Source organism: Dinoponera quadriceps, unplaced genomic scaffold, assembly GCF_001313825.1.
Source record: "Dinoponera quadriceps isolate SergipeBrazil2010 unplaced genomic scaffold, ASM131382v1 scaffold717, whole genome shotgun sequence".
NCBI lineage: Eukaryota > Metazoa > Arthropoda > Insecta > Hymenoptera > Formicidae > Dinoponera > Dinoponera quadriceps.
Window position 1 is genome coordinate 2,239,554 of NW_014555639.1, and position 27,651 is coordinate 2,267,204.

Sequence of the window (27,651 nt, forward strand, 5' to 3'; positions counted from 1 at the left end):
TATATACTATAGATGTACACGAAAAGCACTTGACTTTTTCTTTTACTTGGCCAAATAATACTCTTGTTTTAAAGATACTTACTCAGAAGTTAATGACAATCAAATCAAGATACTGATATATTAATATGTATTTCATTATGTGACTCAGGTACTAAGTGTTTTTGTGTCTTTATTTTTTTCCGAAATTATTTCATTGCTAGTTATTTTATTTTTATCATTACTTTTATTAACACCTTTCTCAACAATTCTTATCTGCAAATTTTTATATAGTTAAACCAACTTGTACCTATAAAATTGAAAACTGAAATGTTACTGATTTATCATTCACACTTGGCGTAACCTTTTGATATCATAACTTTTATAGGAAATGCAAGATTAAATTTATATAGCTAAGAATATTTAATATAACAGTAGAATATTTGCTAATACAATTATATTCTAAATGAGTTTGTTTCAAAATAATTTTTATAATGCAATTTCTTAGTTGGGTCTTTTTGTTGTACGTACTTACCATCAGATATCTTATATAGAGTGTCCGGAAAGTTTTAAACGAGCGCTTGTGTGCAGATAGAACGGGTTAAACAGGAAAGTCACATACTATTTTGAAAAATTTATAATTGTTAACGAGGAATTAATCTGTACGGGTCAATGAGCACACGGGAAGCAATAAATCGGGCTTCGTATACATGTTTGTATAAAGAAAGATAGCTTCCAGTTTATAAGATAAATGGCTTACTTTTCAAGATTTTCTAGCAACAAGGAGAATCAGCTGCCCCTCGCACGTCACTATATACGCATAGCATATCTGTATAGCCGAAGCGGCGAATAGCGTTTGCTTCAGTACATGAATATGCTACACACATGTAATTGTGGTATACTATGTCCCACAATCTGGTAGCTCTGGGCGGAGCAATGCAGCGAGCGACGACTGATGCTCGTTCACTTTTCGATGATCTTACCCCAATACTTTTGCATGCAGAGAAATCAATTAAAAAAAACCCATATGATATTATTACAAAAAAAATTGACTTTCTTGTCTCCTCTACACTTCTACCTACAAAGAAACTATTGACATCAGATTATGTCCTTCTCAAAACCTATTTAACTTTCGAAATATTTTGTTGGTATAATACCAATTTAATATAAGACCAATAGTTTTGAGGAGAATCGCTTGAATCGATTTAAATGAGACATCTTGTATGTATATATATATATATATATATATACATATATATATATGTATGTGTTTACGTATAATACATAATTAATATATTATATATTATATAAATTATATACCTTGAATGGCGAAATATCAATATCCTCGTCACTCACTGATGCAATCAGTTTCTCGTCAATTTTACAAGAAATTTTGCCAGAACTATTAGAATTCTTTGAAGACACCTCATGCTTCTTCCTGGTTGATTTTTTTGTAACGATGACTTCCCCGGACGAGTATCCATCCTCTTCCAAAATCTTCCTAATTTTTTTCGTGATAACAGGTCTTGCACGCTTTTTTCTCTTCTCTTCTTCATCTCCGGCCAATTTTACGGCAGGTGTCCACGCTGGATCGGAATCGGAATCGACCTGTTCCTCGTCATTGTCGAAATAGTCTATTCCCTGCTGCCGATCCAAAAATTGCTTCGCCGAAGTCTTTTCTTTCGCCTTTCTTCTCGAGGTCTCACGTCTCGGAGGAAGGAGTAAAGGATCTACTATACAAAAAAAAAAATAGAAATATATGTATTTTTACAGTCATAAAATTACGATTTAAGAAGATTTATTTACATTCTGAAAATATGTTCATATTACCTTCTTCGACTTTCTTCAATATCTTTTTGTCGCTAGGACCATTCGCGGTTGCTTCTGCTGCTGCTGCTGCCGCCGCCGCTGCAGCCGCTTTTCTTTTCCTATCTGTAGGTCCGCCAGGTTTAATGGGCCTACCTTTCTTGGATTTTTGACCTTCTGGCTTGATGGTGATAACCTCAGTATTGGTTGTGTTACTTGCATTCTGTATTTTCTTCTCAGTTTTTTTTGGTGGAAATAAAAAGTCATCGTCGCTAGTAAATCCGTCGTCACTCGAGTCGAAATTTTGTTTCTTTCTTTCCTTCGGCAACGGGAAGTACCTAGGATCATTAGCGTAATCTATCGCCGGTGTCTCTTTAACTGAAGTTGGTTTTTCTTGGGGTTTAACAGTTTCACCGTTCGTTGAAGCTTCCGTGAGTTTACTCGACTCAACCGGTATGTATGGCTTTGACCTATTCCACGTTGCTTTCCTGCCACCGCGCATAGCAGGTGGTGGCGAAGGGTCCCTTTCACCTTGCAGAAATTTCAAATAACTCGTCATGAATCCCATATTATGATCCTTGTTAGATCGTTTGAAATCTTTGTTTATTTGATTCATGGTTGGCATCAGCTGCTGATCCTGTTGAAGGAAACCTAACTCCTCCTCAATATTAGGAACAATCACTTTAGGCTGATCATTTCTGATTTCTTGATTGTAATTAGCGTTTTGATTCGTGACGTTTTCATTGAACCCTATCGGTGTTATGTCAACCGAAGACTGAAATTCATGCGGATGATGCGGGTGATGGCCTGCTGGAATATGGAAAGTTGGAAAGTACGGGATAGGTGGCGGTGCATGATGATGCGACACCATCAACGACTGATGTTGGTGAGCCGGAGTGCCAACGAAATTACTTGTGTGATGCAACGAAGACTGAGAACTGAAGGCACCCGATGTGGTAGGGAACATCTTGGTTGGCGGATGCGGTAAGTTCCATCGTTCAAAATCGAAGTAACCGTTTTGCTGCTGTTGATTCGCATTGTGATGAGCCGGCGGAGGTATTCTACTGAGATATTCCGTCATTGTTGCAGTGCCTGTGAGCTCATTCAGCGGTGTACAATGTCCACCCTTCTCCAAATTCTTCCTTTTCTTATTAGCGTTATCAGCTTTACGTCGTTCCTCAGCTTGTTTTTGCTGTTCCGTCGTGCCAGTCGGAGTAGTAATAACAACATGTTGCTGTACTTGACAGGGGCTTTGTTGTAGTGTCTGCAAATTTTTCACAATACTCATAGGATCTCCTCTACAACTGCTCAAGTCTTGTAGTGCTACCTGATTAGTCTCGAAATACGGTTGCTGCCTGTCTGACACGTTCACAAGTCTTTGTACCTGCTGTTGAACTGGTAAATTCTGCGCGTTTATATCAGTATTAGCGCCAGTGTATACAGTGACGAACTTTCTGTTGCTATTTGTTTGTCGATTATCGGTCTCCCAACAAACCTGTTGTTTTTGTGCTTGTGTGAAATCTTGTTGCTGCTGCTGTTGCTGCCTATCGTAAGTTTTATTATCCGTATTATAAGTGGCCTTGTTGTTTTCCGTAGTACCTAGTGCTCGAGTGATCACTGATGAATACACAACCTGTCCTTGCGATGCTGGTCTAGGAACGGTAACGTCCAAAGGTGACGGTGGAGTAACTTGTTGAACTGTAGTTTTATATGGCGCGCCGCTGGTACATTGGTTACCGTTGTTTTCAGTGTGTTGCTGTAACGGCGAAGGTGATGACATTGTCGCCATTGGACTGTTGTACATGGGATACGCCGGACTCGGAACATGACCCAATGGACTGGCTTGCGAATGAGCTTGCAGAGGACTCGGTCGCCGTGGAACGACAACGCCGCAGTCAGGCCCGTTCTGAGTCGAAGTGTTAGAAGAGTATGCAGAATCAGTCGAAGTCACGGACTTCGATCTGCCCGTGTGATGATATTCCGTATCGCTTGTTGATCCCGTCAAATAATGTCTGTAGGATGTAGTTTGCTGCTGCTGCTGCTGTTGCTGCTGCTGTTGTTGTTGGTGCTGCTGCTGATTTAATATGTGAAACGTTTGTTGCTGTTGTTGCTGCTGCTGCTGCTGCTGAGGATGCGACTGTATGTTACCATTCGACGATGTTCTTTGATTGCTCGTAAGTTTGCCATTAGTATTGTTGCAATTCGTGGTATTATTCGCGGCATAATTCAAATTACGACTATCCATAATAGAGAAGCTAATCGGCGACGATTGGCTGTTATCATGTCCCTGTGGCTCATTTCTTCGATGTTCAACGTGGCTCCCTAATTCCGGATATATCTTCGTCTGCGCCTTGGTCTGGATACTCTGCTGTGTGGCAGCGGCCGTTTTATTAGGCGGCGACGTAAAATTGTTATTGCGCGTCCCTTGTTTATCTTGAACCTGTGATGCGCTCGACCGCACAGAATTATTTAGAAAAATTGTCGCCGACGCGGTCGATCTGGAAGGCGGTTGCGGTATCCTGTATTCTTTGCCTGAGGTGTTGTTCGGTGTCGACACAATGCACGATTGCTGATGTTGAAGAGACGTCTGCACCTTTCCGTTACCAGATGACTGATTCCCATTGCCCACTGTATAACTATTCGTCAGGGTGTCGGAAGTGAACGTCGTCGGAACTTGCTGAAAAAATGTTTGACTACTACTGATTTGTAATGTGGAAACTATGGATTTTATGTTAACAGAAGGCGACTGAGATCTTACATTGACTGGCTTCTTTGCCTCTGGACAGCCGGACGCCTTGAAATCTGTACTACACGCGGACGGGCTGGTTAACTGAGAGTTGATGTTGTTTATAGTCTGCGTCGTGTTGAAATGAGCGTTGAAATTATTTTCATAGCCGGTGCTATTAGGCTTTGCAGAAGGCGGGCCCGGAGATGAAGGTACAACACTTTCGTGCGGTAAAATGCCAAAAGGGCTAGGAAGCTGTGCATTACTCTGATGTGTCCAGGCCAATGTCGATGTAGGTGATGTTGATGTACCTTGCTGCTCGAAGAACGTGGCTTGATGCGTCGAGCTGTAATTCTCCCTCAAAGCAGGGATGTCGGGTTCTGTTGTGGCATTTTGTTTCGTCGTTTGTGCCGATACCGATTGCGCTTGAGTGAGAGCTTGCCTATGTTGGGTGACATAATGCGCCTGCTTGGAATTAGGATGGTGGAACAAAGGAGAGAAGACGTCATAACCCACGGGGGATGGGGACAGGAATCCCCCCGGGTTAAAAGGAGATGGTTGACCTGCCAGAGTTACTGTTGTATGGGCTGCTTGTAAAAGTAACTGCGACGTTGTTGTCGATGGCACTGCTTGTGTGGGAGCCGTTGCTAAATGATGGGATACAAAGTCACCTGTTGTGGTCGATGTTGTTTGAAATGTACCGTTGCTGCCACTGGCAGTGAGACGATTATAAGACGCATACCACGAACCAACGGGATCCATTACCCAAGCTTGGCACTAGAGTGCCTTGCTTGGTATAAGGTCAGCAAATTCTTTCTGTTCACTGTATCGAAGGTACACCTCGAGATATTCATAACATAACTTTATTTATCACAATTTCAGTATGTCTATATGTTGAAACTTTTGAATAAAATCATAAACACTGAAAACACTTCCAGTAAATGCAGTCATAAAAAATACAACCAACAATTAGGACTAGTTGTATGATAATGAAGGATCCCCATTCTTCTCTGAAAAAGAATACAAAACTCAATGCTTGATTTTATGTTATATTAAATAATAAGCAACGTTTATCTATAATTATAGCAAAACTATTGACATATACCATGGTGTATGATATGTATTAATAAGCTATTTAGTTATCTGACGATTTGTACATATATATGCACATATACACTCATAATTTCAATAGTTTCGATATAGCTACAGGCAAATTAAAAATGTTTACAATAGACTGTTGCGCTTTACAAAGTAGTCAATATCACACAAGCAATATAAAGTCTTTGTAAAGCTTTTTATAAAACTCAATAGATATCAAGAAAATAAACAGAATATAGATTACGCTGCAGCCACTATGACAATCTCTTCTGCTCTTGCGTTCCCATTGACAAGCACAAAATAATCGTGCAGTCAGCATGTTTATAATCTCGAAATACAATCTTATATGAATAAAAGGACACTATCCATATGAGTAGATGTAACGTAGAAAATTTATATCAATTCGCTTACGTTCTACACAAAATCCGCAACAAAGCACAACGATGCGACGATGCGACCAGAAACAGCGGACAGACAAGCTTGTCCGCGAAATCTAGACGTGCCCGGCGACGAAGCGTCGTCTCTCTCCGCGTACCAAGGTCGTGACACTGCTGTTTCTCAGTCGCTACGCGTGATAACGACACAGTTGTTGCACGCAGATGTCCGACAAGAAGACAATCGGATGGCCACCGCATGCTAGGTATACAAACGATACCCGTCGTTTCCTGACCGCGAGAACGACAATGCTGATCTCGCTCGTAGGAGCGCGCGCGACCTTTAACATACGTGCCATACACGGTGCGACCAACCGAACGGCGGCGCTAGCGCGGAATGTCACGCTGCTCGCCGGAGAGCCGAGGATACGACGTCGCTCGGCGAATAACACTATAAATATGGCTACACGAGTATGAAGAACGCGGTGAACACGCGATACGCGGGCGGCACCAGCAGCACCACCACCACCATCGAGCTGCGAGCTGTTGTGCTCACATGATTGGGAAGAGAAGCGGCGAACGTTAGCACGCGGCCGACCGCCGCCTACATCATCCGGGATACGCACACGCGTCGCGACGGCTCGATCTCGCGCATCGGGCTCATTTATTTATTGTCGCGGCGGTAGTCGCGTTTGTGCGCGCCGTGCACAATGTAGCTTCGCATTGCCCATTACAGGCCGCCATTTTGATCCCGGTCAACAATAAACCATGCCATCTTCCGTCTACTTTGGTAAATTGTGTCAACACCGCTGCATATAATACGCAGGTTCCACTTAACGCTCGCGACGATTGTGAGCATCATTCTGTCACTGTTTAACATCCAAGAGAAACAAAGACAGAATGACGCTCGCAATCGTTGCGAGCGTTAAATGGTACGCACCCAATACAATACATGCGCTAAACTCGCGGGATTTTTAAATCGTAGCCGAATGAGATACTTCGTGTACATCTGTTCGTGAATTTCATTCAGTCACGTTATACATTCACGGAAAAAGAGATATTTTACAAAAAGTCTTGGATACTCTACGGCTTACGATTTTACCCGCGTTTACTTCATTGCGTTCGGTTTGGATAACGAAATAAGTCTTTTACAGAGAGTAGAAATAGACACGAAGTTCAGCTGCAACCTGTTGATTGTGAAATTGAATTCGTACTTCCTTGGTCGTTCCGTGAAGTTCACATTACGATTTTCATTCAGAAGTTTATGTTTTAAAATAAATGCGTGCAAAATGACTCTTGAGTGAAAGACGGGATAATGAAAGTCAAGTCGATATTGAGAATCATAATCACAATGATAACATTTATTATATATATATATATATAAATTATATATATATATATATATACACACATATATATATATATATATATATATATACATACATATATATATATAATCATAATGTAAGAATATATTTATAATTGTTACCCTAGCAATGATCATAATAATTGTAATAGAATAACGCGCGAATCTCGTTACTGATCGAAATAGAGAGAGGAGATACCACTTATTTTTATAACTGTCAAATTATTGCTACAGTAGAGACCGAGTAGGCAGTTTATGAAAACTCGTAGATCGCCTTACCCAGTAGCACGAGGAAAAATAGGATTCAACAATTAAGACACTTAGTTGAGTATATCGCAGATATCATACAAAGTATACCAATGCCACTGTCCTTGGTAAATAAATAGTAGGAAGCCAAGAATTCCCCAAGATCCCGGAGATTACTTAGAGATTCTATCGAATTTACAAAATATATTGACTTGATCGCATACGACTGCGAAGAAAAACCATATTTCAATCTTCGTTTTTTGTGAAAGTAAATGGTAAAGAGATAAGAAACAAACGAAAGATGCGCAAACGATTCTCCTGTGTATCAACAAAATAACGTAATCAAAATAGATCGTTATCACAAAGGCGTTATCAAGGCGAAAAAATATATATTAATAAGCTTCAAACTGTACAGTGGCGGTATCACAGTTATTTTGATATCGTACAATATTTCCAGTCGCCTACCTTCTTGTTATGACATATTGAACTTAAAATAGTCGCATATTACAGACGTTAGATAATTATATGCAACTATATGGTTTTTACTTTTTTTTCACACGATTTTACAAATCCACTTTTTTCATAAACGTAGAGGTATTTGTGCATTCTCAATAAACGCGCTCTCATACGCTTAGACCTATTACATAATTTGCTAGAAGTAAATAAATAAGCTACAAGCTACATGTATCATGGAAACAGTTTCAAATTGACATTACTGGTCGCGATTGAGTCCGGATGATAAATTTGCAAAAGTAATTTAGAAACAGTTACAAGCAGTTCTAAGTAATAATAGTAATAATAAATAAACGGTATACGTGGCAGCACAGGACGCATGACCCGACGTAGCTTTGGTTTCACCTTTTTTTTGTAAAATACATTCATATTAACATCTAATTACGGTAACATTACAAAATGCAGTATGTGTAGAGATGATTTATATTGCTCTGCTTTTATGTCTTTACTTTTAGGGAATTTTAACGAACGGCTACCTCATTTGCATTTTTCGCTGTTGCCATACTGCAAACTTTCTGTATGCAGTATTTAGTAATTGATTGAGATGACTCGTTAAGTGTTGACTAACCGCAGAAAACTCTCTCTGCACGCGATCCTAGAAATGAGATTCGCATACTGTATAAAATTCGTAGGAATCAATATATGTTTAACGGACTATACATGATAATTACCTCAAAAGGCTTGAGTTTAGCAGAATGAAATCTATGCAAAGCTTCGTGCATTCTGATCGCTTTCTCTTCAAGCTGTGGTGTCGTTGGAGGGAAACTTCGCCAAAAATGTTTCAAGAGTTCACACGTGCACACATATATATTACGTAATTCTTTCTCCAAATCCTTTGGTATTAATTCTGTAATATTTGTTTCAACAATTTTACACGCCAAAGAGAAGACACATAAGCAGCACGAGAGACAATAAATTATTCGCTTCATTTCCTACTTGTATTAAAAATAATTTACTTACGTCCGAGACTTTCCTCTCGGAAACCTTTCATTAAGGATCCGCCAGGTGTTAATTCACCTAAAGCTGACACTGCCGCAGCCGAACTGACTAAGGACGTCGCTGCTTGCCGTGGTAACGTGTTACCAAACACCCATCCGGAAGCTTCTTTCTTCAAATGACTTAACGTAAGAAGTAGTTCTTCGGAAGTTGGCTCTGTACTTCCATAACCTGGTACAGGCCCGTGCAAATATCTATCTATATGTGTCAGTTTTAGTGGTGTTCCATTATTTGTATTCATGTCACAGCTCGTGTCGAGATCATCATAAAATATTTTTTCTTGTATTCTAAGCTGCAAAAGATACTTTAAGATATTAAACATGACCATTCTAAAATATATTAATGCGGATTATAAATACGTAAAAATAGAGCAGAATATATTGAACCTTTTTAGCCTTTGGTCCATCATCCGGCTGATTATTTGGGTCTTTACTCGCAGATGGTGTAGATCCGTTTAACTGTGGCTGATTAATTTGCATAGACTGTTTGGCAGTGCTTGCTTTCAAAACCATTATGCTATGTTGGTTAAACCTCTTGATCATACTCTGGTGAACAATATTTCCTGACGTTTTGTCAGATTTACTACATCCGCTCCCGTAGTTCTCATCCAGCGATTGATCCTCGAAAGAAGTGATATCCAGCAAAGGGTCATTTATACCAGACTGCAAGTCCTTTTTAAGTTCTTGATCATCTATTTTGGCACATTCGGTAAAAAGATCCTTGGTCCCAGCATTGATACGATCTCTGTGAAAATAATGTGATTGAAAGAATTTTGTCCAGAAATCGGATTCTGACATTTTGTGAGGCACATTTTCCTGATGTTTCCTTTTAACAGCTGGGTAAGTCTTAAATATACATTCTATCACGTCAACAGTTAAGTTGTATTTTAATCCATTGCAACCATCAGTCTGTGGTTTAATATCCGCCTAAGAAAATTGGAACAGTCGTTAGAGGTAATTCTGTAATAATTCATATATATATGACACACAGAAAGAAAGAGGGGGGGGGGGGTAGGGGGGGGGGGGGGGGNAAAAATTAAGGATGCTTTACCAGGAAAGCACTATTAACACCTATTTCTTGGCGTTGGCTCTTTTTAGCTTGCGTGTATTCTGCAGCATATTGTGACCAAAATTCCTCTGATGATATAACTTGTGTGATAACTAGATCACGATATAGTTGAAGTAGCCCAGGATGTTCTTGTAGGGTTCTAAAATATATATTACAGTTAACATATTAGATCACTACATATCATTTTTAAATGATATGTAGTGATCTACATATCATTTAAAAATGATATGTTTTTACATAGATCACTACATATTATTTTTAAATATTAGACAAACCATTGCCAATTTTCTTACCTATTTTTTTCTTCTAATTCTTTATTAACTTTTCTTTTAAATTTTGGTAATAGCTGTTGAAGTAACTCTTTTACATCATCTCGATCTTTGATTTGAGCTTCCTGTCCATTTCTATTTACAAAATGAAATGTAGATGATGTACCATCATGTAACACTACTTGTAATTGTATCTTTGACTTCCCCTCTGGTGATATCTTTTGTACTAGAAAAATATAATTTTTTAATCATATTATTCAAGTATCTTCTATGTTATTTGTAATTGTTTAAGAGAAATGACAACACGTAAGGTAAACATCTCAGTAATTGACCATGTTCCAATGATAGAAACGTTAATAATATATATATATGTTTATTAAAATGCTTATCAATAAATGAAACAAAATCACAAATTAACTAAACATTTCATTTATTATATTGTTCCATATATTGAAAAGTATCTTAATATAGAAAAATACACAAATAATATTTTAATCATTGAAACATGTATATTCAATCACTGTGACATATACCTTGTATATATATTTAATATTAATTTACTGTTTATCCTATATCTTAAAATCTTACATTTAATATCAGCGTATTTATGGCTAACAGATACGGTATCCCTGTTATCAAGCATCCATGCTATTCGTTCATTCATCACATATAAAGTACCATCTCCTTTCTTGTAACGTACTTGGCTCACTTGCATCAGAACATCTTCCGATGACGTAGTCATGGTATGAATACTAAGTATAGTATAATTCTTCTAAAAATAGTAGACGCAATCCTGAAAAAAAATATTAAATAACACATTTGTTATTCTTAAATTATGCACGAACAGTATACCTTAATGAAAAAATTGTATTATACATAATTATAATACGATAAAAGACAAAAAAGATGAAGTGATTTTAAGAATAGAATAACACTATATTTCAGATTTCCAAAACACTGATATCGAGCGTTATCACTATACCGAGATGTCGTATTCGCGATATTTTAGCAGTATGAGCGATCTCCATGGAAAAAGACGACAAGCAGAAGAAGAAAGGAGGCCCTATATAGAAAATCCTATATAGAGAGCTGCTTGTCATAGCGTCCTTGAATATCGCGCAACCATTATTTCGCGCCCAAGTAGTTTCGACAATTTTCTCGGGACAAATTGCGCGAAAAATAAGAATGTTACAACATGAAAGAAAGAGGGAGAGGATTCGCGACGTCGTGGAAACAGTAAGTTCGCGTCGCGGCGCCAACACCGCGACGATACAGTGCGCCGAGGTGTAACCGTGAGTGTCGATTTCTTCGATAAAGCGCACGAAATATCGCGAAAATCGGCTCCACGCACGTTTTCGTGGACGAAACGCGCATTTCCCGCTCACATGGCGGTGAAATCCGATGAGAATACGTGCATTTACCGGTGGCTGGGCGCCAGAAATCGCGGAGCAGTGCAGAGGCCCGTCGGGCGGCACGGCCATGTGCAGAAACACACGTCGGTGGACGCATCGCGCGGCGAGGACGGCTACGGACGGACCGTCGGTACGGACAACACCATCGACCTGCGGCGACTGACGCCACTATGTTGCTCAAGTGGCGGCGTTGCGCTGCTTCCTGTATTGAGACTCGCCCGTTGTTTTTTACCGCATGTCCGCTGTATGTTAAACGCACGTATATGTGGTAAGAATTATTTATCATATATAGAAATGTAAACGATCGTGCGTCTCTTCATGGGAATGACTTTAGATTTTTAGAGTAACGATATTGAGCGAAACACCGTTGCCGCCATGCGAGCGATCACGTATGCGCAAGCGTGCTCGCATGAGGGCGCTGGTGCGCGCGAAATTATGAACAAGTGATTTTGCTCTCTTATACCAATGTATACACAGGCGCGAATGGAGTCGCGGATACTATTCCAGGTATTTTTTGCAAATTTCAGTCGAGACGGCGTCAATTAGATTTTTTGCAATATATCTACGTACCGAAGCAAATTGTCGCATGGAAGGTATGAGTACAAATTTGCATTATTGTGGGAAAAATGCATTCTTGTATGCGCCGCTTGCATTTCGATACAAAACTCTCAATTTGAAAATTAATGGGTTACAAGCGATATTAATACAATACTTTTGATAGTGTAATTGATTAGGTTATGCCTATGTAAGAGTCACCATAGTAACTCATGCAAACTTCGCAAAAGGGAATTCTGTCAAATAAATTCATAAGAGATACGTCTATTACATGATATTACGTATGATCTATATAATATGCATTGACACGTTATTGCTGATAACGATAACGATAATGATAATGTGGTATTGTCGAAACAGTATGTATGCGCTTCAAGAATTTTGATAACAGACGAATAATGTAGTTATTTTCTATCAAAACAGATTTCGATTACGTGATAAGAAAACCGGAACAACAGAAAATATGTTTCGGTTCCGGATGTCCACGCGATACTTCCAAAAAGGGCATGAGTTCTTTCATGAGATATTATATTTCGGAAAATTTTCCAGATGTGGGACCTAGTTCCTACAATATCTTGGAATCATTTAATGCAATTAAAACTAAGGTGTAAACTTTAAGAGATGTTATTAAATCACTATTATTATTAAGTATATATAATTAATTAATTTGATTTTTCTTGTCATTAGCCATGTTCTCATAGCATCAGTAAAAAAGGCTTTAGTGGCGTTGCTCAGTTTGCCAGGCTCATCGCTCATATGGACGATTATCCATCACCGTCCGAATATAATATTATTTCTTTTCCTAAGCTTGTCAAGCCACAAAAACATCCATTTGCATCTAGCGAAGAAAGAAAAACATTCGACATTAACAAAAATATAGGGTAAAAAATAGAAAATAAGAAAAAACTTCTGTAAAGTAATAAAGGTTTTATCGCAGGCCTGGGATGTATGTTAGTAAGGAAAAAAAAGGTATTACATTTCAACATAATTTCGGTGGTAGAACAAAAATGCAACTCGGAGTTGATTTTAAGTGTTGCAACCTTAACATGGATACTTGCAAAATGTGTAGTAAAAAACCAACTGGCGATTACTGGCATTTGAATAATAAAATTTTCTTGTGCAAAACGTGCATGACAAAGGAACTTCAAGAACCAATAAAATTTAAGAAAAAGGAACTCAAGTTATTCCGTGTAAGTTTCTTTCGATTAATATAGTAATAGAATTATTAGTACAAATTTATATGATATCTATGACTTTATATAAATAGAAAATAAGAGATTGTTCGAGTATTCATATTCATGAAGGCACTGATGCGAAGATATGGCTGACACATCCTGCTGCGGTTAAACAGTGGATAAGAAGAGAGACATATCTTTCAGTTTATTTAAAAGACTAGGAGAAACAGAAGATTATCATATGTAACAGGTTTTTAATTTTACATTTGTTTCATTATTCGTTATTATTCATCTGTGTGTACTGTTACTGTCGTGAGAAAATTATTACATATATCTGATTTATTTTATTCTCAACAAATATACAATACATTTTCGTAAACTAATGTCCATTTAGACCACACACACACACACACACACACACACACACACACACACACACACACACACACACACACACACACACACACAAAGATTATATAAAAATATTCACATACTGTATAGTAAATATTTCAAATAATATAGTTATTCAAGTATTTCCAATAATAATACGGCATCTGTATTTTATACTAGATATAATTACGTATACTTGTCAGTCAATAGGAAACGTCCTAAGTTAGAACAATTCACAAATTATATACTTTCGATGAAAATAATATTCAAACCAGTTAGTTTAAGTATACCCCTTGTTAGTTGAATTGTGCAAGCAAATATTAAGATATCCCTAAAAAGAAAAAAAGGAGAGAAAATATTAGCACGAGCTGTTATTCGAAACATCAAAATGATTCCGTAAAAAACTATTCAAGATATTTTGCATTAACATTAAGGTTCCTGATATATCGCCTGTATACACCTGTATACACATACACATACACACGCGCGCGCAAGTACACACACACACACATACACACACACACATGTATAATTTCTCAATTCAATATCACCAGTGCAAAATCAGGAACCTAAATATTAATTCATTTGAATTTTCTATAGCGTAATTACGTATTATACGAAGAATATGTAACTATTTGTTTGTTCCTTTTGGCTGAACTAGCTGCACTAGTTCAAGAAAGTTACATACACATTGAAGCATATGAAGCGTATATATGAGATTCTCACTTCAGTGTCATACATTTCTTGAACTAGTTCGGCTAAAAAGAACAGATCGTATATCATATTATGAAAAATGTACCTAAAAAAAGATTACTTATACGTTCCAGCTTACGAATGCCTTAAATATCTGACAGTTTTAACTGGTCGCTAATTACATTTTCATCTTCGTCATCTTGTCGTTTCATCGCTACCGTTTTAACTTCTTCTACAGGATTGCCACCATCAGGCGCTTGTCTCGATACTCCAGGAACAGACGATTTTGGTATAGCGAAACAATAATTTTCGGCTCCTACATCAACTTGTTGTACCGATAACTTGTCAAATGAAGTAGTGATAGTCGATTCTGTACTGTTACTCGGTGTTAAATCATTGTCGCTACATTTATGTATAACAGTTACATCGATGTTACCATTGATATTTTCCGATACACCCGACGGCGTTGCACGGAGAAGTTCTATATTTTCTTCATATTCTGATAGGTTCGTTCGACTTTTTATTTGCGTGTTAAGTAGAAACACAGCATTATTTTCCGTTGGGCGATCAATTGTACTGCGGTTCATCACCGTGCTGAAATTTCTCGCATATCGATTATCGAGTTGCTCTACTGCTTCTTCCTCTGGCGACACGGCGGACGTAACTTGCAAGTCCGGTACTAAATGCTGATAAAGAAGCGGATGAACCATACCGTCTAAGTTTCTACAACGTATATTGGTACTTATCAAATATGTTGTTAGTTCATCCCATTCTGCATCGTCGTTTTCTTCTGCAACCAATTCTTCCCGTATTACCGTCGATATTTTACTACGAGATTGCAATTCTTCGGTCGGTCTGAAAACGTTTTCGCTGGTGCACACGTCACTCATATTAAAAGTACACCGACTTGTTACGCCAGGATAAGCATGCTGCGCACTTAAATTATCGGTCTGAGTAGGCACTGAAGATGTGTTAACACTACGACTGTTTTCTTTCTTATCTTGCAAATTATTCCTATGTTCTCGTAATTTTGTAAATAGATTTATGATATCTCTTTTCATTGGTACATCTACTCCTGTGAGTGGCTTAGGTGGAAAGTCCAAAGAAAGTTTATCGAGCAAATGACTTATATGCGTTTTGGTACCTCGTGCTGGATATTCCCCATTGTTATCAGATAAATAATTATGTGTCAAAACATATGGGTCTTGATAGTGATAATGCTTGGGATATCGACTAGAATATGTATTGGAACTCGAAGAATATCCAGTATCGGTCGTTTCAGGATTTACAGTCGTACTTTGATTTGATATAGACTCGAGAAGCAGATTATCACTGTTTTCAACAAGAAAAGCAGTCTGTTTTTTGCTAATCACACCGGTTTGATCGCTCTGAGTTTTGCATTGCTTAGGAATTCGTGATGTTTCAGGAGGATATGTAGCAACTATTGCAGATCCTAAAGTCTCCATACTCCTATTGTCAGTATATTCATTTTCACTATTTGACTCATTGATCTCAAAATCACTGTCAAAATCTTCTTCGAAAGCCGTGTTCGTGACATCACGTAAGCGTGACTGCAAACGTTTTGTGATTTCGTTTAATTCATCCAATTTTTGCCTGTAATACGTTAATTATGGCATATGTACGAAAAATAACAAAACAATTGTAGATAAGTAACTATGGTAATATTACTTACTTCAAAGATAATGACAGAATAGACGTAGAAACATTTTCTAAATTATGATCAGTATTTGCTGTGCAAATAGATTCGTCCTGTTTACTATTATCTTGCATGCATTCGGTTTGATTATGGTTCGCATGTGATAATGTTTGTTGTGCGTTATTCGCTTCTACATTGCTGTAAAGTATACTGAACGGATACGACCACTTTGCATGTGATAAATCCTGGCTAGTATATCCTGATAAATTAGTAGCGCTAATTGACGCAAATTTTTTTAATGATGATAAACTATCTAAAGGTGTTATATTTATCTAAAACAAAATTGAAAAAAAAAAATATATATATATATATATATACATAAGCAGGAAATGAAAAATTAGTGTAGGATTGAGAATATCTGTTTAGAAATTATCTCAGAAATTTACTTTAATTTGTCCGTTGCATTTTCCACTAAAATCTATGATATGGAACCATCCAGATATTGTAGGAAATCCAGCCATTAGAACCGAAAGATCGACAGCAGCAAAGCCAATCACTGTATCTTTTTCTAAATTTACTACTGTCGTATTTGAATCAATTAAATACCATACTTTAAAAATCAATCTCTTTTCATTCTGAAAAAAAAAAACACATTTTATATAATGTACACATAAAACACATATACAAAAATGTTATATATAATAAAAAATACAATGATACATACATTCAAAAGTAATTCTGTTGGTAACTTTGCATCGTATCTCCAATTCCATTTTGGATTACAATTATGTGGATAAATATTTGTAATTATGTACGAATTCAATTGACCACTAAAATCAGATTTAAAAGTTAAATCTTGGAAAGTAACATATGTACTTGGTTCCACTAACTCATTTAGTCTTTCAATCTTTGGCAAATGTAGAGCACATTCAATATCTACAACAGCTCGGAAGAAAGAACTATTAATATTCGATTCATCCTTTCTTGCATTTTCTTCAATTGCAAATGAATTCGAGTGATCGTTATAAATATTAGTTTGCTGTTGATCTAATTCGTCGTACTCCGCACCAACACCAACACTTCTATACATTTCAGTGGGTAATTGAAAATTATTTTTCGGGCTGCAACTATCATTATCATCAGACAGAATATTACTATTTAGTCTATTTAAGCATAATTCTTCTCTATTTATTTCTTCCTCGTCTCTCTCTTGTTCCTCTACTTGCTCTATTTCGGTTTGAGCTGACTGATCTATAGTTATTTTGTTAGTACGTAATGCGCATGCATTTGCCGAACTAGCAACTGATCCATATGAGACTAGATCTTCTTGAAACGGGAATTCTAATACTCTCCTATCCTTAAGAACTGAAATATCCGTTTGTATTTCTTGATTCTTACAATTAGTAATGATCAAGTTTCGATCAGACGTATCATAAGTGTGATTAGTATAATTATCATCGCCAGTGGATTGCCCAGGATTGTTTGACACTTCAGTGTTACATTGTGAGTTCTGTCGACCGCTCAGTTTGTATAGTTCACTTGTACAGTTTGTGTTGTCAGGAATACGGCATTGCTGGCTGCTAGATATTTGTTGCGTAATAATATTAATATTTCTTAGACCTCTTGATACTTCTAATAATGCAATTTGTTCTGCAGTGCCCAGCGCGACCAGTGCAAGCAGTTCGCCACAAACTTTTCCACTTACTAAATCGTTAATATTAACCCAACCGTCCACACTTATTACAGGATACTAAAAATAAAAAAAAAATATTAAATAATTAATCGATAATATTATAACATCTAATCAAAGTAAAATGTTGACATAATTACTTTCGATAGTAACAAGTGGGGTAAAATAAGTGGATCTCTATATGCGATATATAGTTGATGTATAGGCAATTTCGCTATTCCCAACAAATTATCCGTCCTATTGTTATTCTGTCGACTGTATATTTCTATGATTATGTAATTGTCTTTGATTCTTTCTAGTAGCTCTGTGCCGTGAATTAAAGGTACTAGCTACAATCAATGTTTTTAATATAAAAATTACATTTTTAGTATTAAAGTCGTTCTATTAAGTATGAAAAAAAATGTTTACTTGAGAAAAATGGTAGAAGGGATTTTTCGTATTACTGCAAATTTGACTCGTCGCTTTATCTTCTCGCCAAAATGCTCGGCATATCAGATAGGTATTAAATTCCGGCAGATTTTTACCTTCAGCAACGTATATTAAACCGTGAAGTAAAACCTAGAATCAAATGTGTGTGATAAAAGACACATAATAAATATTCATTCGGAATATAATTGTAATACCATTTGAAAAGTTACCTTATCATTAACAATAGTTTCTGGGTTACTTGTGTCAACTTTCTTGTTATCTAAGCTTTGTTCTCTGTGTTCCGCTATATCTTTTGCAGCAACTAGGTCCTTATTGTTATCGCTAGTTAAACACTCAATTCTCTTGGCAGAAACAGGCGAAACTCTACTATTAGACTTGGAAGAATGTGTCCCTGTTACATTCCTATGTTTGTTATTATTTGTGCTTGTTAAATGCTTTACTTCCAGCCTAGGAATATTCTCTTTTGCAGATATTACAGCATCTAACAAAATAATTTTATAAATAGATATTTTAATATTTGTTTATTAAATCTCAATATTATATACGTACATATATATATATGTTTTAATCAACGGCCTAAAATCGGCTGTTTTGGATTTTTTACATTTTCGTCGATTTTGTCAGCCCCGTCGTGAAATTAAAAATATTGACTTTATAATAAAAGTCAATGAAGAGCAAAATTTGATGGCTAGGTCTTTTCGTCAAAGAAAAATTAATATTTTTAAAAAATGTTTTTAGATTACCTGTTTTTCTATTGAGAACGGACTAGTTAGTCAACTTCTTAAGAATAATATTCAAAGAATTATATTCGAAATGTTCAATAATATTCAATTTAATGAAAACAGAGGTGTGTTCATGAGGATCCGTTTTCTTGAGTTTATTAACAACGTGTCCTAGTTTAGTGAGCAAACAAAAATTATGGATGGACAAATGTGGATAAATCATGGACAAACGACTCCACTACGTAATTTACTACTATGTAATTTAAATAATACATAATTAGTTGTATTTATGACGATTATTCTGTTTTCTGACAAATTTTATAAAAATGGCTTAAAAATAAAATCATAATTCTTCACTTTATAAATATTGTGTTGACAACGTAATTGTTACTATTTTCTTTGAAATTTTTGTTTTGTCTTTAAAGAAACTCGAGTTATTGAACATGATTTCTTGTAATCAAGTTTTTTTTTAAGAGTTTAAATTAATTAAAAAGAATAAGAAAAGTGAATTGCTCCTATACCTGCAAAACCCCCGTGTCTGCTCTGGATTTTTTTTAGGAAGGTTTTTGAAGTCTTTAGTTTATCGTCATAATGACTTGTCAACAATTAGTTGACAGAATAATAGAGGCCATAGATAGTATCCGCATTGAATTTAGACAAATTAATCGGCAACGATCCATAATACGAGTAGCGACATATTTGCAAGCGGATGAACATTTTGAATAAATAATATGATTAGGATAATAATTTTCACCTAATAAAAGCTATAAATGTGTTCTCCGTGAGTTGCAATATTAATAAAATCGTCTATATCTCGATAACTGCCAAATTGATAACGTACTATAACGTACTTGAAGTTTTTTATTTAGAATTACTTGTAGAATACATTATAAAAGTCGGTTTCTTCGCGGAATACCCTGTATATCTAGACATGTTTAGTTGTTATTAATTACTTGTCTTAAAGCACATAATATCTGAATTTGTTATTCAATTTATTTACTAAAAATGAAAGATTGCATATTATTAATTCCTCAAAAAACATTTTGTGCGTGAATATTTGGCATATTACGCGTGAAAATTACTTGTATACGAAAACAAAATCTTATCTCAATACGTAGTCATAAAGCTACCAAATGATCAGTAAAATTTGGGCGCTATACTTTCTCTACAAAAACATGAAATGTACGCAAAATCAAATTGCTCATGGGGGGGAGGGGGCGATTGTATGAGCGCAGAAAACAGCCTTCGAGTAGATATCTGATTTATGAGCAATAAAATATACCATTAAATTACAAGTAACCGCGAGCAATATACTGTAATCATAGCACAAGCTTTGCTAATGTATAATACATAGTGTATCAATTTACGTGCAATGTACATGATTGTACGCATTTCACAAATAAAACATAAATAAATCTCATACAAGGTTCATAAACGTAATAGACGCAAATCTTATACACAAAAATTGTTAACTAGGCGTATTGTTACGGCGTCAATCAGATAAATTGTTTAGTTATTAATGTTATAATCTTACACCTTACTGAATATATTAACACACACACACACACACATATATATATGTTCAATATATTAAAATGATGATAAATATCTTGAGCTTTCGTATTGGGATCACGACTTATAGATGTTCTACTGTTCATAAGTCAAAATCGTTGATCATGTCTCAGGCATGTAAATGTTCTTTATTTAGCTGAAATGTTCTTTTTTTGGCTGCAAGCAATCAGGAAAACTGAAAAATAGTGTGAAATGAATTGTTTTTCACTTAAATCAAACATATATAATTGCAATATATTGCCGCGTACATAACTAAATACTTTTAATATTATTTCAAAAAATTCAATAAAAATATTTATTTTAATCAGCGGCTCATATAGATCAATGAAAAACTATTTACAATTATAAATGGAATTTTATTGCAAAATATATATTAGATTTTTTGTTTACTATCAGAAAGTGAAAAAAAATTGTTTAATAGATATCGGGAGAGAGTTCAAAAATGGCCTTTTTGACCCTCATCCTTTACACACTGAAGCATTAGAATCTCGTACGTATTTCATTGTGTATGTAAATTTCTTGAACTAGTGTAACCAATTCAGCTAAAAGGAGTGGATCAAATGTAATGTGCTTTTGGTCTCTGAGCGTCAACTTAAATAGTCGCATGTTTCGCACGAAAGTCAATATCAACGCAAGGCGTTAGTAATACATACATACATACATACATACATACATACATACATACATACATACATAAAGCAAGATTGGGAAATAACGCGTTACTTGTAAAATGTAACGACGTTACATTTTCTTTGGTAACAAATAACGAAATTGACCGTTGCTTATATCGTTACTTTTTTTATGAGTGTGGTACTTTATATAAAATTGTAGTAAGTTTCGGAACGCAGTGAAATAACACAATGGCAGAACCTATATGTTTTTGAAATATTCTTAGAGTATAAGTTTTTTGATTGAGCTATTCCGCTACGTTTCGAAACTTATTAAAAGTCGCAACATCTAGTGACTTTACATAAAATACTGCTTTAAAAAGTATTCCTGACTGTTTCGTTTCTTTGTAATAATATTCAATGATCGTTTAGAAGGAGAAATAAAATGAGAAAAATATAAAAATCTTTAATAGCTCCTGCCCACAGGATGCGGCAACTCTTGCTGCGCGGCGGAAATTCGCGCAATAGTTAATCAACGTGCCACTTTTCTGTAACAACTTTCTAGCTCTTTCGGAAAACAGCATATTGATTGTGTTTTTCCGACATGTTTACCAAGAGATCATCGTGTTTTTCAGCATAGTTAAAGTATGCTGGAATGTTGAGAAAACTCAAACCGCTAGTATCGTTCAGCAGAAAATCTTGCGAACGGAGGCTGTTCGTAGTCAATTACATCGCTGATCATCAAGCGTTTGCAGTGAGCTGCTTTTTTCATCAAATGTTGCCAATATATATGCGATCATTTTATTGAATATGATATTTAATTTTAGATTTCATATAATGTTGGAAAAAAAGGAATTAATAATTGCCAGCAGTTTGCACCCCAAATTTAAATTGAATTGATTAAACAGAAATGATCGAAATCTTGCGAAAAATTATTTAAAAGATTTATTAAGAATCTGTCCAAATGAAAATTCTCCACAATGTGATATTAATCGAAGATAACGATGAGTTTTTTTTTATATTTAATAAACAAACAATATGTACTACATCTGCTCAAGATGAGTTGCAACGATTTTTAAAGTCGAAAATTACTCATGTCGAAATATTAAAAAATTACCCAATAATTAAGAAATTTTTCATTAAGTACAATATTGTAATACCGCAATACCGAATAGTGCATCTGTTGATTATTTAGCATGAGTGGTTTAATTCTAACACCACAAAGGAGTCGTTTACATGATTCTACTACAAAACGTCAACTTTTATTAAAAATGAACAAGTATTTTAAATTTAAGAAAAAACTTACAAAACAATAATTTTTTTAATCACAAAAAGTATATATATATATATATACTTATATTAACTTAAACCAAACCCAAGTTAATAAATATTAAATCAAACCCAAGTCAAGAACCCGAATAACATATAATTAAGTTCCATTTAGCCAACAACTATTCGAGATATGCGCCTCTAAAGTTTATCGCCAGGTGTTAGCGTTATCTTAGCAACTACATATGAAGGTCACACGATCGAATTCTTTGGGGTACTTTATTAAAATGAGACTCCTTGCCTCTCACGTGTGTATTTTCAAAGATATTTTAGGATTCCAAAGAGCAGTCGGTGATGGTTGTCTTAGCTAGCCCGATTACTGACCACTGTTTGGAATCCCAAAATACCTCAAAACACACACACACACACACACACACACATTCGCGTGAGAGACAAAGGGACTCACTTTAATAAAGTGCCCTGAAGAATTTGACCGTGCGACCTTCACACATGGTGCAACTAAGATAACGCTAACGTCTGGCGGTAAAAACTTAAACGGCGCATCTTCTGCGCATCTTTAGCGGCATATCTTCTGATAGAACTCATATTTTTCAAGATATTTTAGTGTCCTGACCCTTTTTTACACCCTGTATATATATTCCTTACATGTATACAGGGTGTCCTATTTTAAATAATGCATTTTAATATCTCTGCTGTAACTCGTCAAACAAAAAGTTTTATAGTTTGAAAGAGAACATATGATGAAAATACGGACTTAACCTTAAGTGACCTTTTCAAGGTCAGGTGAAAGTCACTAAACATTTTTAAATGAAAACCTCCATTTTTTATTTCATATTCCTTTCGCTGATTTTAATATCTTTTCAAAACACTATAGCAAAGTATTTTTTCATTAAATACTTTATGAGTTATGAGATCCGAAAATTAACAAATAAAGATTAAGTCAACTCACTATCTTTGCAATATATATATATATATATATATATATNAAGCACTACCTTTGTTTCTGACAGATGACCTCATACCGAGAGAGAAAGTATCTAAGTAGTATTTCCGTCTTTATCTATTTGTGTCCGTTTTGGTCTTATCTTAGCCTATGTAAATTATATAGTATGTTAGTAAGACAGAGAGCGAGATACTATTTAGACGTGATCTTTGTCTCTACCAGGCCACGGCTCCCACCACGCCAGTGTTCATTCCAGTATGTTCTTTAGTTCAATGATATATACATATAAGATTATTAGATATATTAAGATCATCTTAAAGCTCACCTCGAACTATGTTATACTAGATAAAAAAATTTTCAAGCAGTCCACTAACAGCAAAATAAACTAAACTGATCATGTTGCGTAATTCATCCTGTATATATCACAAATAATACAGTATACACACGCAATATGTACATACAGATTACTATAAAAAATGAGGCTGATAAACTTGACGCAAATAGAAAAAGCATCAGATCAAACATTTTTTGTTAACATTTTTTACAATGACATCTTGTTTTTGTGTTATGTTATATCTCGATCTAGTTTTCACACCCTATGTTTATACAGGGTGTCCTAAACTAATGTGGGTTCCAATAATGTACAGATAGAACAGCTGAAACTGAACGGAAAAATAATAAACTTTTTGCAAAATTCACAATAATTAATAAGGAATTAATTATTTTGTCTCAGCTAATAAGCATGGGAAACGGTAGACCGAATTCTATAAGGAAAAATTGCTTACTTTTAAAGATTTCCTAGAAACGATGAGTATCAACTAATTTCTAGACAGAATAACACAATAAACAACGAGCGGCATGTGACGAAAAATTATGCGCCGAAAAAAATCACGCCTCTTGCTATCAGTTGATACTTATCATTGCTAGGAGATCTTCAGAAGTAAGTTATTTTTTTATGCAAAATCCGGTTTATCACTTCCAGTATACTCATTAGCTAAGATAAAATAATTAATGCCTTATTAATTATTACGAATTTTGCAAAATAGCATATGACTTTTCTGCTCAGTCTCACTCGTTCTGCCTGCACACCGCGGAAACCGAGATTAATTTCGGACATCTTACCAACATACTTACCAACAAATTCTCTCCCAAAATGGAAACGATCACAGCCTAATTCTGCTGTCACTTCTAATTCGCCTATTTTAAGGCCTTTATTGCTAATAGTTATACGCTGAGTACTACTTAAGTTTGTAGTATGCATAATATCATTAATATTCATGGAGCCACATCCTAATTCGATTGGTAATTTTTGATTATAATGTCGGACAAATATTTTAAATTTCAAAGGAAAATTTCTCTTTATAATATGTCTTGATATACCATAGACACCTTCATAGTTGAAGTGAATCACTGAAAATATTTCATTTTATTCTACTGAATATCGTACATATTATTGTATACGTGAGGAAATTCTCTCATTATTATACCGTGTTAAAAATATTTTCTTAATAATGTAAATATTTACCTTGACCCACTTGTTTTTTAGCGCATGTTCTTATAAATTTAACTTCTTTATTAGATTTTATATTTGTTCGTTTTGCAGTTCCAAATGTTATATCATATTGGGCAAAATATATCAATGACAACGATGTACCATCTGTGCTTAAAAAATAGTATAATTAAAGATGATACATATTTATTACCTTAAATATAGTATATTATTTATAATAAAATACTTAATAGCTTAAAGATAGTATGTATCTTTTTCTAAATTTAATATATATTTAATANAATATGTTTCTTAGTCTTCTCAAATATTTATAGAAGAATGTGTACTTTCTTATATAAAATATAAAATAATAAAGAGACTCAAATGTACATACATTGCAAACATGTGGATTTTGCACGTCTGTAACCTGCAGAATTCAATGTAAAGGATTTAATAAAAATTCTTATACTGTCTATATGATCTAAAGGATATGTCCCTAAAAAAAACAAATAATTTATTAATAAACTGTTAAGATTTTAACTTAACTTATATTTTATTTTGTAAACCTTTTGACTCGGTATAAGTTGTCTTCTTATATAATGTATCTTCTGTAGAAATATTTGACTTGATAGAAGAACCTTTATTTAGTTTAGTATTTATATTATCATATTTATAAGCTGTAATTGTTTTAGATGCTAAATCTATCAAGCTTGGAGTCGGAGATGTTAATCTCAATGTATCTAAAGCCTTATTTTCTTGTATAGAAGTCATTTCATTTCCCAAGATATACTCATATAGTTTGGCTTCATTTTCTGCTGAAGTGTATAGATATGATTCATTGTTCACTGAACTGTCACTTAAGGTTAAAGAATCTTCATTGTATGTTTCTTTCAATATTGCTCCTCTAAGTTGCTGTGCTCTTGCAACAATCTGGGCAACTAACTTGTTTGTTATCATTTCATTGAGATTTTTCCTAGATTCTTGAAACTCTGATCTCTTATCTTTAAGTATAGATTTATATGTATTGAATGTATTAACTTTTATAGGTTTTATAGTATTCTTTTTAATGTCTATATCCTTGTAAGATGATAATGGCATTTCTCTGATATTTTGTAAATTATCAACAGCAGACAATAAATCATGGCTATTTTCTGGATTCTTACTAGATTTATATGTTTTCAATTGCATATTTGGAAGCTTTGCCAAATATGTTAATTCTAAAGAAACATGTATTTCACCTACTTTATTGCCACCGTCACATAATACTGGAACATATTGAGAATATGATTTATGTGTAAATATCTTAAGTAATTCTCCTATATGTGCTGTTCCAATAACTTTATGAGTTTCTTCTACAATAACCACCAATTCTACTGTTTCACAGTTCTTAACATAATCCTCAAAAAGTGTTGCATTAGTCTTTATAGCATATATCTCGGTTGAATTTTTATTTATTTTTACTGCATCTGTAGTACTATCTACTGGTCTGGGAAAGAGAATATGGAAAAGTTATGTTATAATTTTATATGATATATAACATTAGTAGTTATAGAAAATCAAAAATTATCAAATTGGTTTCATGCTTGTTCCGTAAACATAAACTATATGTCTATATTACTAAACTGGTTTTAAGCTATTGTATAAACGTAATCTATACTTTGCACAAAATTTTGCATAAAACTGTATAAGAAGAAAGTAATTAAATCTTGGACGCTACAAATATTTTTAAGTCATCAATGCAAAATTTGTTTAGAAACGATCTCATTTCTGTTCTGTTGTCAGAAAACAAATCTTCAAAAAAAATAAAAAAAATAAATTACCTGAATTGTGCACTGTCGTACTCGCCCCACCAGGAAGCCACCACTATAACAGCTCCAGGGTTTTTTTTAGTCCAGAACACTTTGTCGATAAGGAGCTTCAGACTTCCGTGAACTTTGCCTTCAACCAACGGTGGCAGAGATTTACACAATTTTACTTCCGTATCCATTTGTTCTTTGTGAGACGATGCATAACTGACGTTTCACAAACCTGTCATCCAGTTAGGTTAAAAGCACTATAAACCATGCGGCAGAATGGGTGTTTATTCTCTCTCTCTCTCTCAGAATATAATTACAGGCTACCAACAGCGTCCCAACACCATTTTCACAAATGAATGTTTACTTCACTGATCCACTACGCAGGGTGCGTTCCACATAACGACCGCAATGCTCAAATCGTCCTTCGCGCCGTTCCACTTAATGCCCGCGGTGTTCACTGCGTATTGTTGTTACTAGTTTTATAACTAATGCTCATAACGCCCGCGTTAGACTACAATACACAGAGGGTGCATTGGGAACTGACGGGTTAAGAGTAAAATTATACGGTGCGTAATAGAATTGCGGAATAGAGAGTGCGTCATAAAAGCAACCAATCAGTGTTACTCCGTTCTTTTCTATCACGCAAGTTTTATGTGCTAATTGGTTGCTTCTATGACGCATTCTCTATTCCATAGTTCTATTGCGCACCGTGTAATTTCACCCTAAGATGCAAAAAATATAGCGTTTCTAAGATCATGGCGTTATTTTTAAGGTTAAATTTTGGTTAAATGTT

At 35.1% G+C, this 27,651-nt stretch overlaps 4 protein-coding genes across 12 annotated transcripts in view; 1 reads left to right on the top strand and 3 right to left on the bottom strand.

The window, feature by feature from the left end:
• The window catches only part of LOC106745048, a 12,096-nt gene extending 5,382 nt beyond the window's left edge, over window positions 1-6,714 (bottom strand). For 2 of the 5 annotated variants that reach the window (XM_014620297.1, XM_014620295.1), the window contains exons 1-4: window positions 6,017-6,714; window positions 4,541-5,517; window positions 1,807-4,459; window positions 1,297-1,706 (exon numbers count right to left, since the gene is read on the bottom strand). In XM_014620297.1, the coding sequence (XP_014475783.1) occupies window positions 1,297-1,706; window positions 1,807-4,459; window positions 4,541-5,269 (3,792 nt within the window). In that variant the 5' untranslated portion in view covers window positions 5,270-5,517; window positions 6,017-6,714. Of the gene's footprint in view, window positions 1-1,296; window positions 1,710-1,806; window positions 5,518-6,016 lie in introns of all 5 variants that reach the window. The other 3 variants (XM_014620296.1, XM_014620294.1, XM_014620293.1) reach the window with 2 other exon arrangements.
• A 1,246-nt stretch (window positions 6,715-7,960) lies between these two features.
• On the bottom strand, window positions 7,961-11,981 carry LOC106745040 (general transcription factor IIH subunit 1). 3 transcript variants are annotated; one of them, XM_014620282.1, is made up of 8 exons: window positions 11,859-11,981; window positions 11,026-11,230; window positions 10,462-10,663; window positions 10,151-10,307; window positions 9,487-10,026; window positions 9,065-9,404; window positions 8,776-8,951; window positions 7,961-8,699 (listed from the first exon to the last, which is right to left on the bottom strand). In XM_014620282.1, exons 2-8 carry the CDS (start codon window positions 11,177-11,179, stop codon window positions 8,577-8,579), a joined length of 1,692 nt encoding a protein of 563 aa, XP_014475768.1. In that variant the 5' UTR covers window positions 11,180-11,230; window positions 11,859-11,981; the 3' UTR covers window positions 7,961-8,576. The 3 variants fall into 3 exon arrangements, with proteins under 3 accessions (XP_014475768.1, XP_014475769.1, XP_014475770.1); XM_014620283.1 differs by having other exon boundaries at window positions 11,853-11,981; XM_014620284.1 differs by lacking the exon at window positions 11,859-11,981 and having other exon boundaries at window positions 9,065-9,392; window positions 11,026-11,214.
• A 116-nt stretch (window positions 11,982-12,097) lies between these two features.
• On the top strand, window positions 12,098-14,043 carry LOC106745042. The gene is made up of 5 exons (XM_014620285.1): window positions 12,098-12,442; window positions 12,828-13,009; window positions 13,092-13,285; window positions 13,342-13,594; window positions 13,672-14,043. The coding sequence occupies exons 1-5, from the start codon at window positions 12,436-12,438 to the stop codon at window positions 13,798-13,800; spliced, it is 765 nt and encodes a 254-aa protein (XP_014475771.1). The 5' UTR covers window positions 12,098-12,435; the 3' UTR covers window positions 13,801-14,043.
• LOC106745039 (C2 domain-containing protein 3) lies at window positions 13,909-27,292 on the bottom strand. Of its 3 annotated transcripts, XM_014620280.1 has the most exons (13): window positions 27,091-27,292; window positions 26,883-27,000; window positions 25,629-26,548; window positions 25,457-25,558; window positions 25,099-25,230; window positions 24,708-24,983; window positions 18,648-18,919; window positions 18,418-18,567; window positions 18,150-18,338; window positions 17,044-18,069; window positions 16,766-16,954; window positions 16,356-16,651; window positions 13,909-16,276 (listed from the first exon to the last, which is right to left on the bottom strand). In XM_014620280.1, exons 1-13 carry the CDS (start codon window positions 27,095-27,097, stop codon window positions 14,809-14,811), a joined length of 5,145 nt encoding a protein of 1,714 aa, XP_014475766.1. In that variant the 5' UTR covers window positions 27,098-27,292; the 3' UTR covers window positions 13,909-14,808. The 3 variants fall into 3 exon arrangements, with proteins under 3 accessions (XP_014475766.1, XP_014475765.1, XP_014475767.1); XM_014620279.1 differs by having other exon boundaries at window positions 26,883-27,292; XM_014620281.1 differs by lacking the exon at window positions 18,150-18,338 and having other exon boundaries at window positions 26,883-27,292.
• Window positions 27,293-27,651: the final 359 nt, after the last annotated feature.

Excerpts from the sequence above, each read along its gene's own strand:
- LOC106745040 (XM_014620282.1), bottom strand. The coding sequence starts at position 11,179 with ATGACTACGTCATCGGAAGATGTTCTGATGCAAGTGAGCCAAGTACGT. Across the intron at positions 10,308-10,461 it reads GAATTAGAAGAAAAAAATAG|AACCCTACAAGAACATCCTG; the intron begins GTAAGAAAATTG and ends TATATATTTTAG. Across the intron at positions 10,027-10,150 it reads GTGTTAATAGTGCTTTCCTG|GCGGATATTAAACCACAGAC; the intron begins GTAAAGCATCCT and ends CAATTTTCTTAG.
- LOC106745042 (XM_014620285.1), top strand. Across the intron at positions 13,286-13,341 it reads GACATTAACAAAAATATAGG|GCCTGGGATGTATGTTAGTA; the intron begins GTAAAAAATAGA and ends GTTTTATCGCAG. Across the intron at positions 13,595-13,671 it reads AGGAACTCAAGTTATTCCGT|AAAATAAGAGATTGTTCGAG; the intron begins GTAAGTTTCTTT and ends TTATATAAATAG.
- LOC106745039 (XM_014620279.1), bottom strand. The coding sequence starts at position 27,049 with ATGGATACGGAAGTAAAATTGTGTAAATCTCTGCCACCGTTGGTTGAA. Across the intron at positions 18,920-24,707 it reads TTTTGGGAGAGAATTTGTTG|ATGCTGTAATATCTGCAAAA; the intron begins GTAAGTATGTTG and ends TTATTTTGTTAG. Across the intron at positions 18,070-18,149 it reads CCCACTTGTTACTATCGAAA|TATCCTGTAATAAGTGTGGA; the intron begins GTAATTATGTCA and ends TTTTATTTTTAG.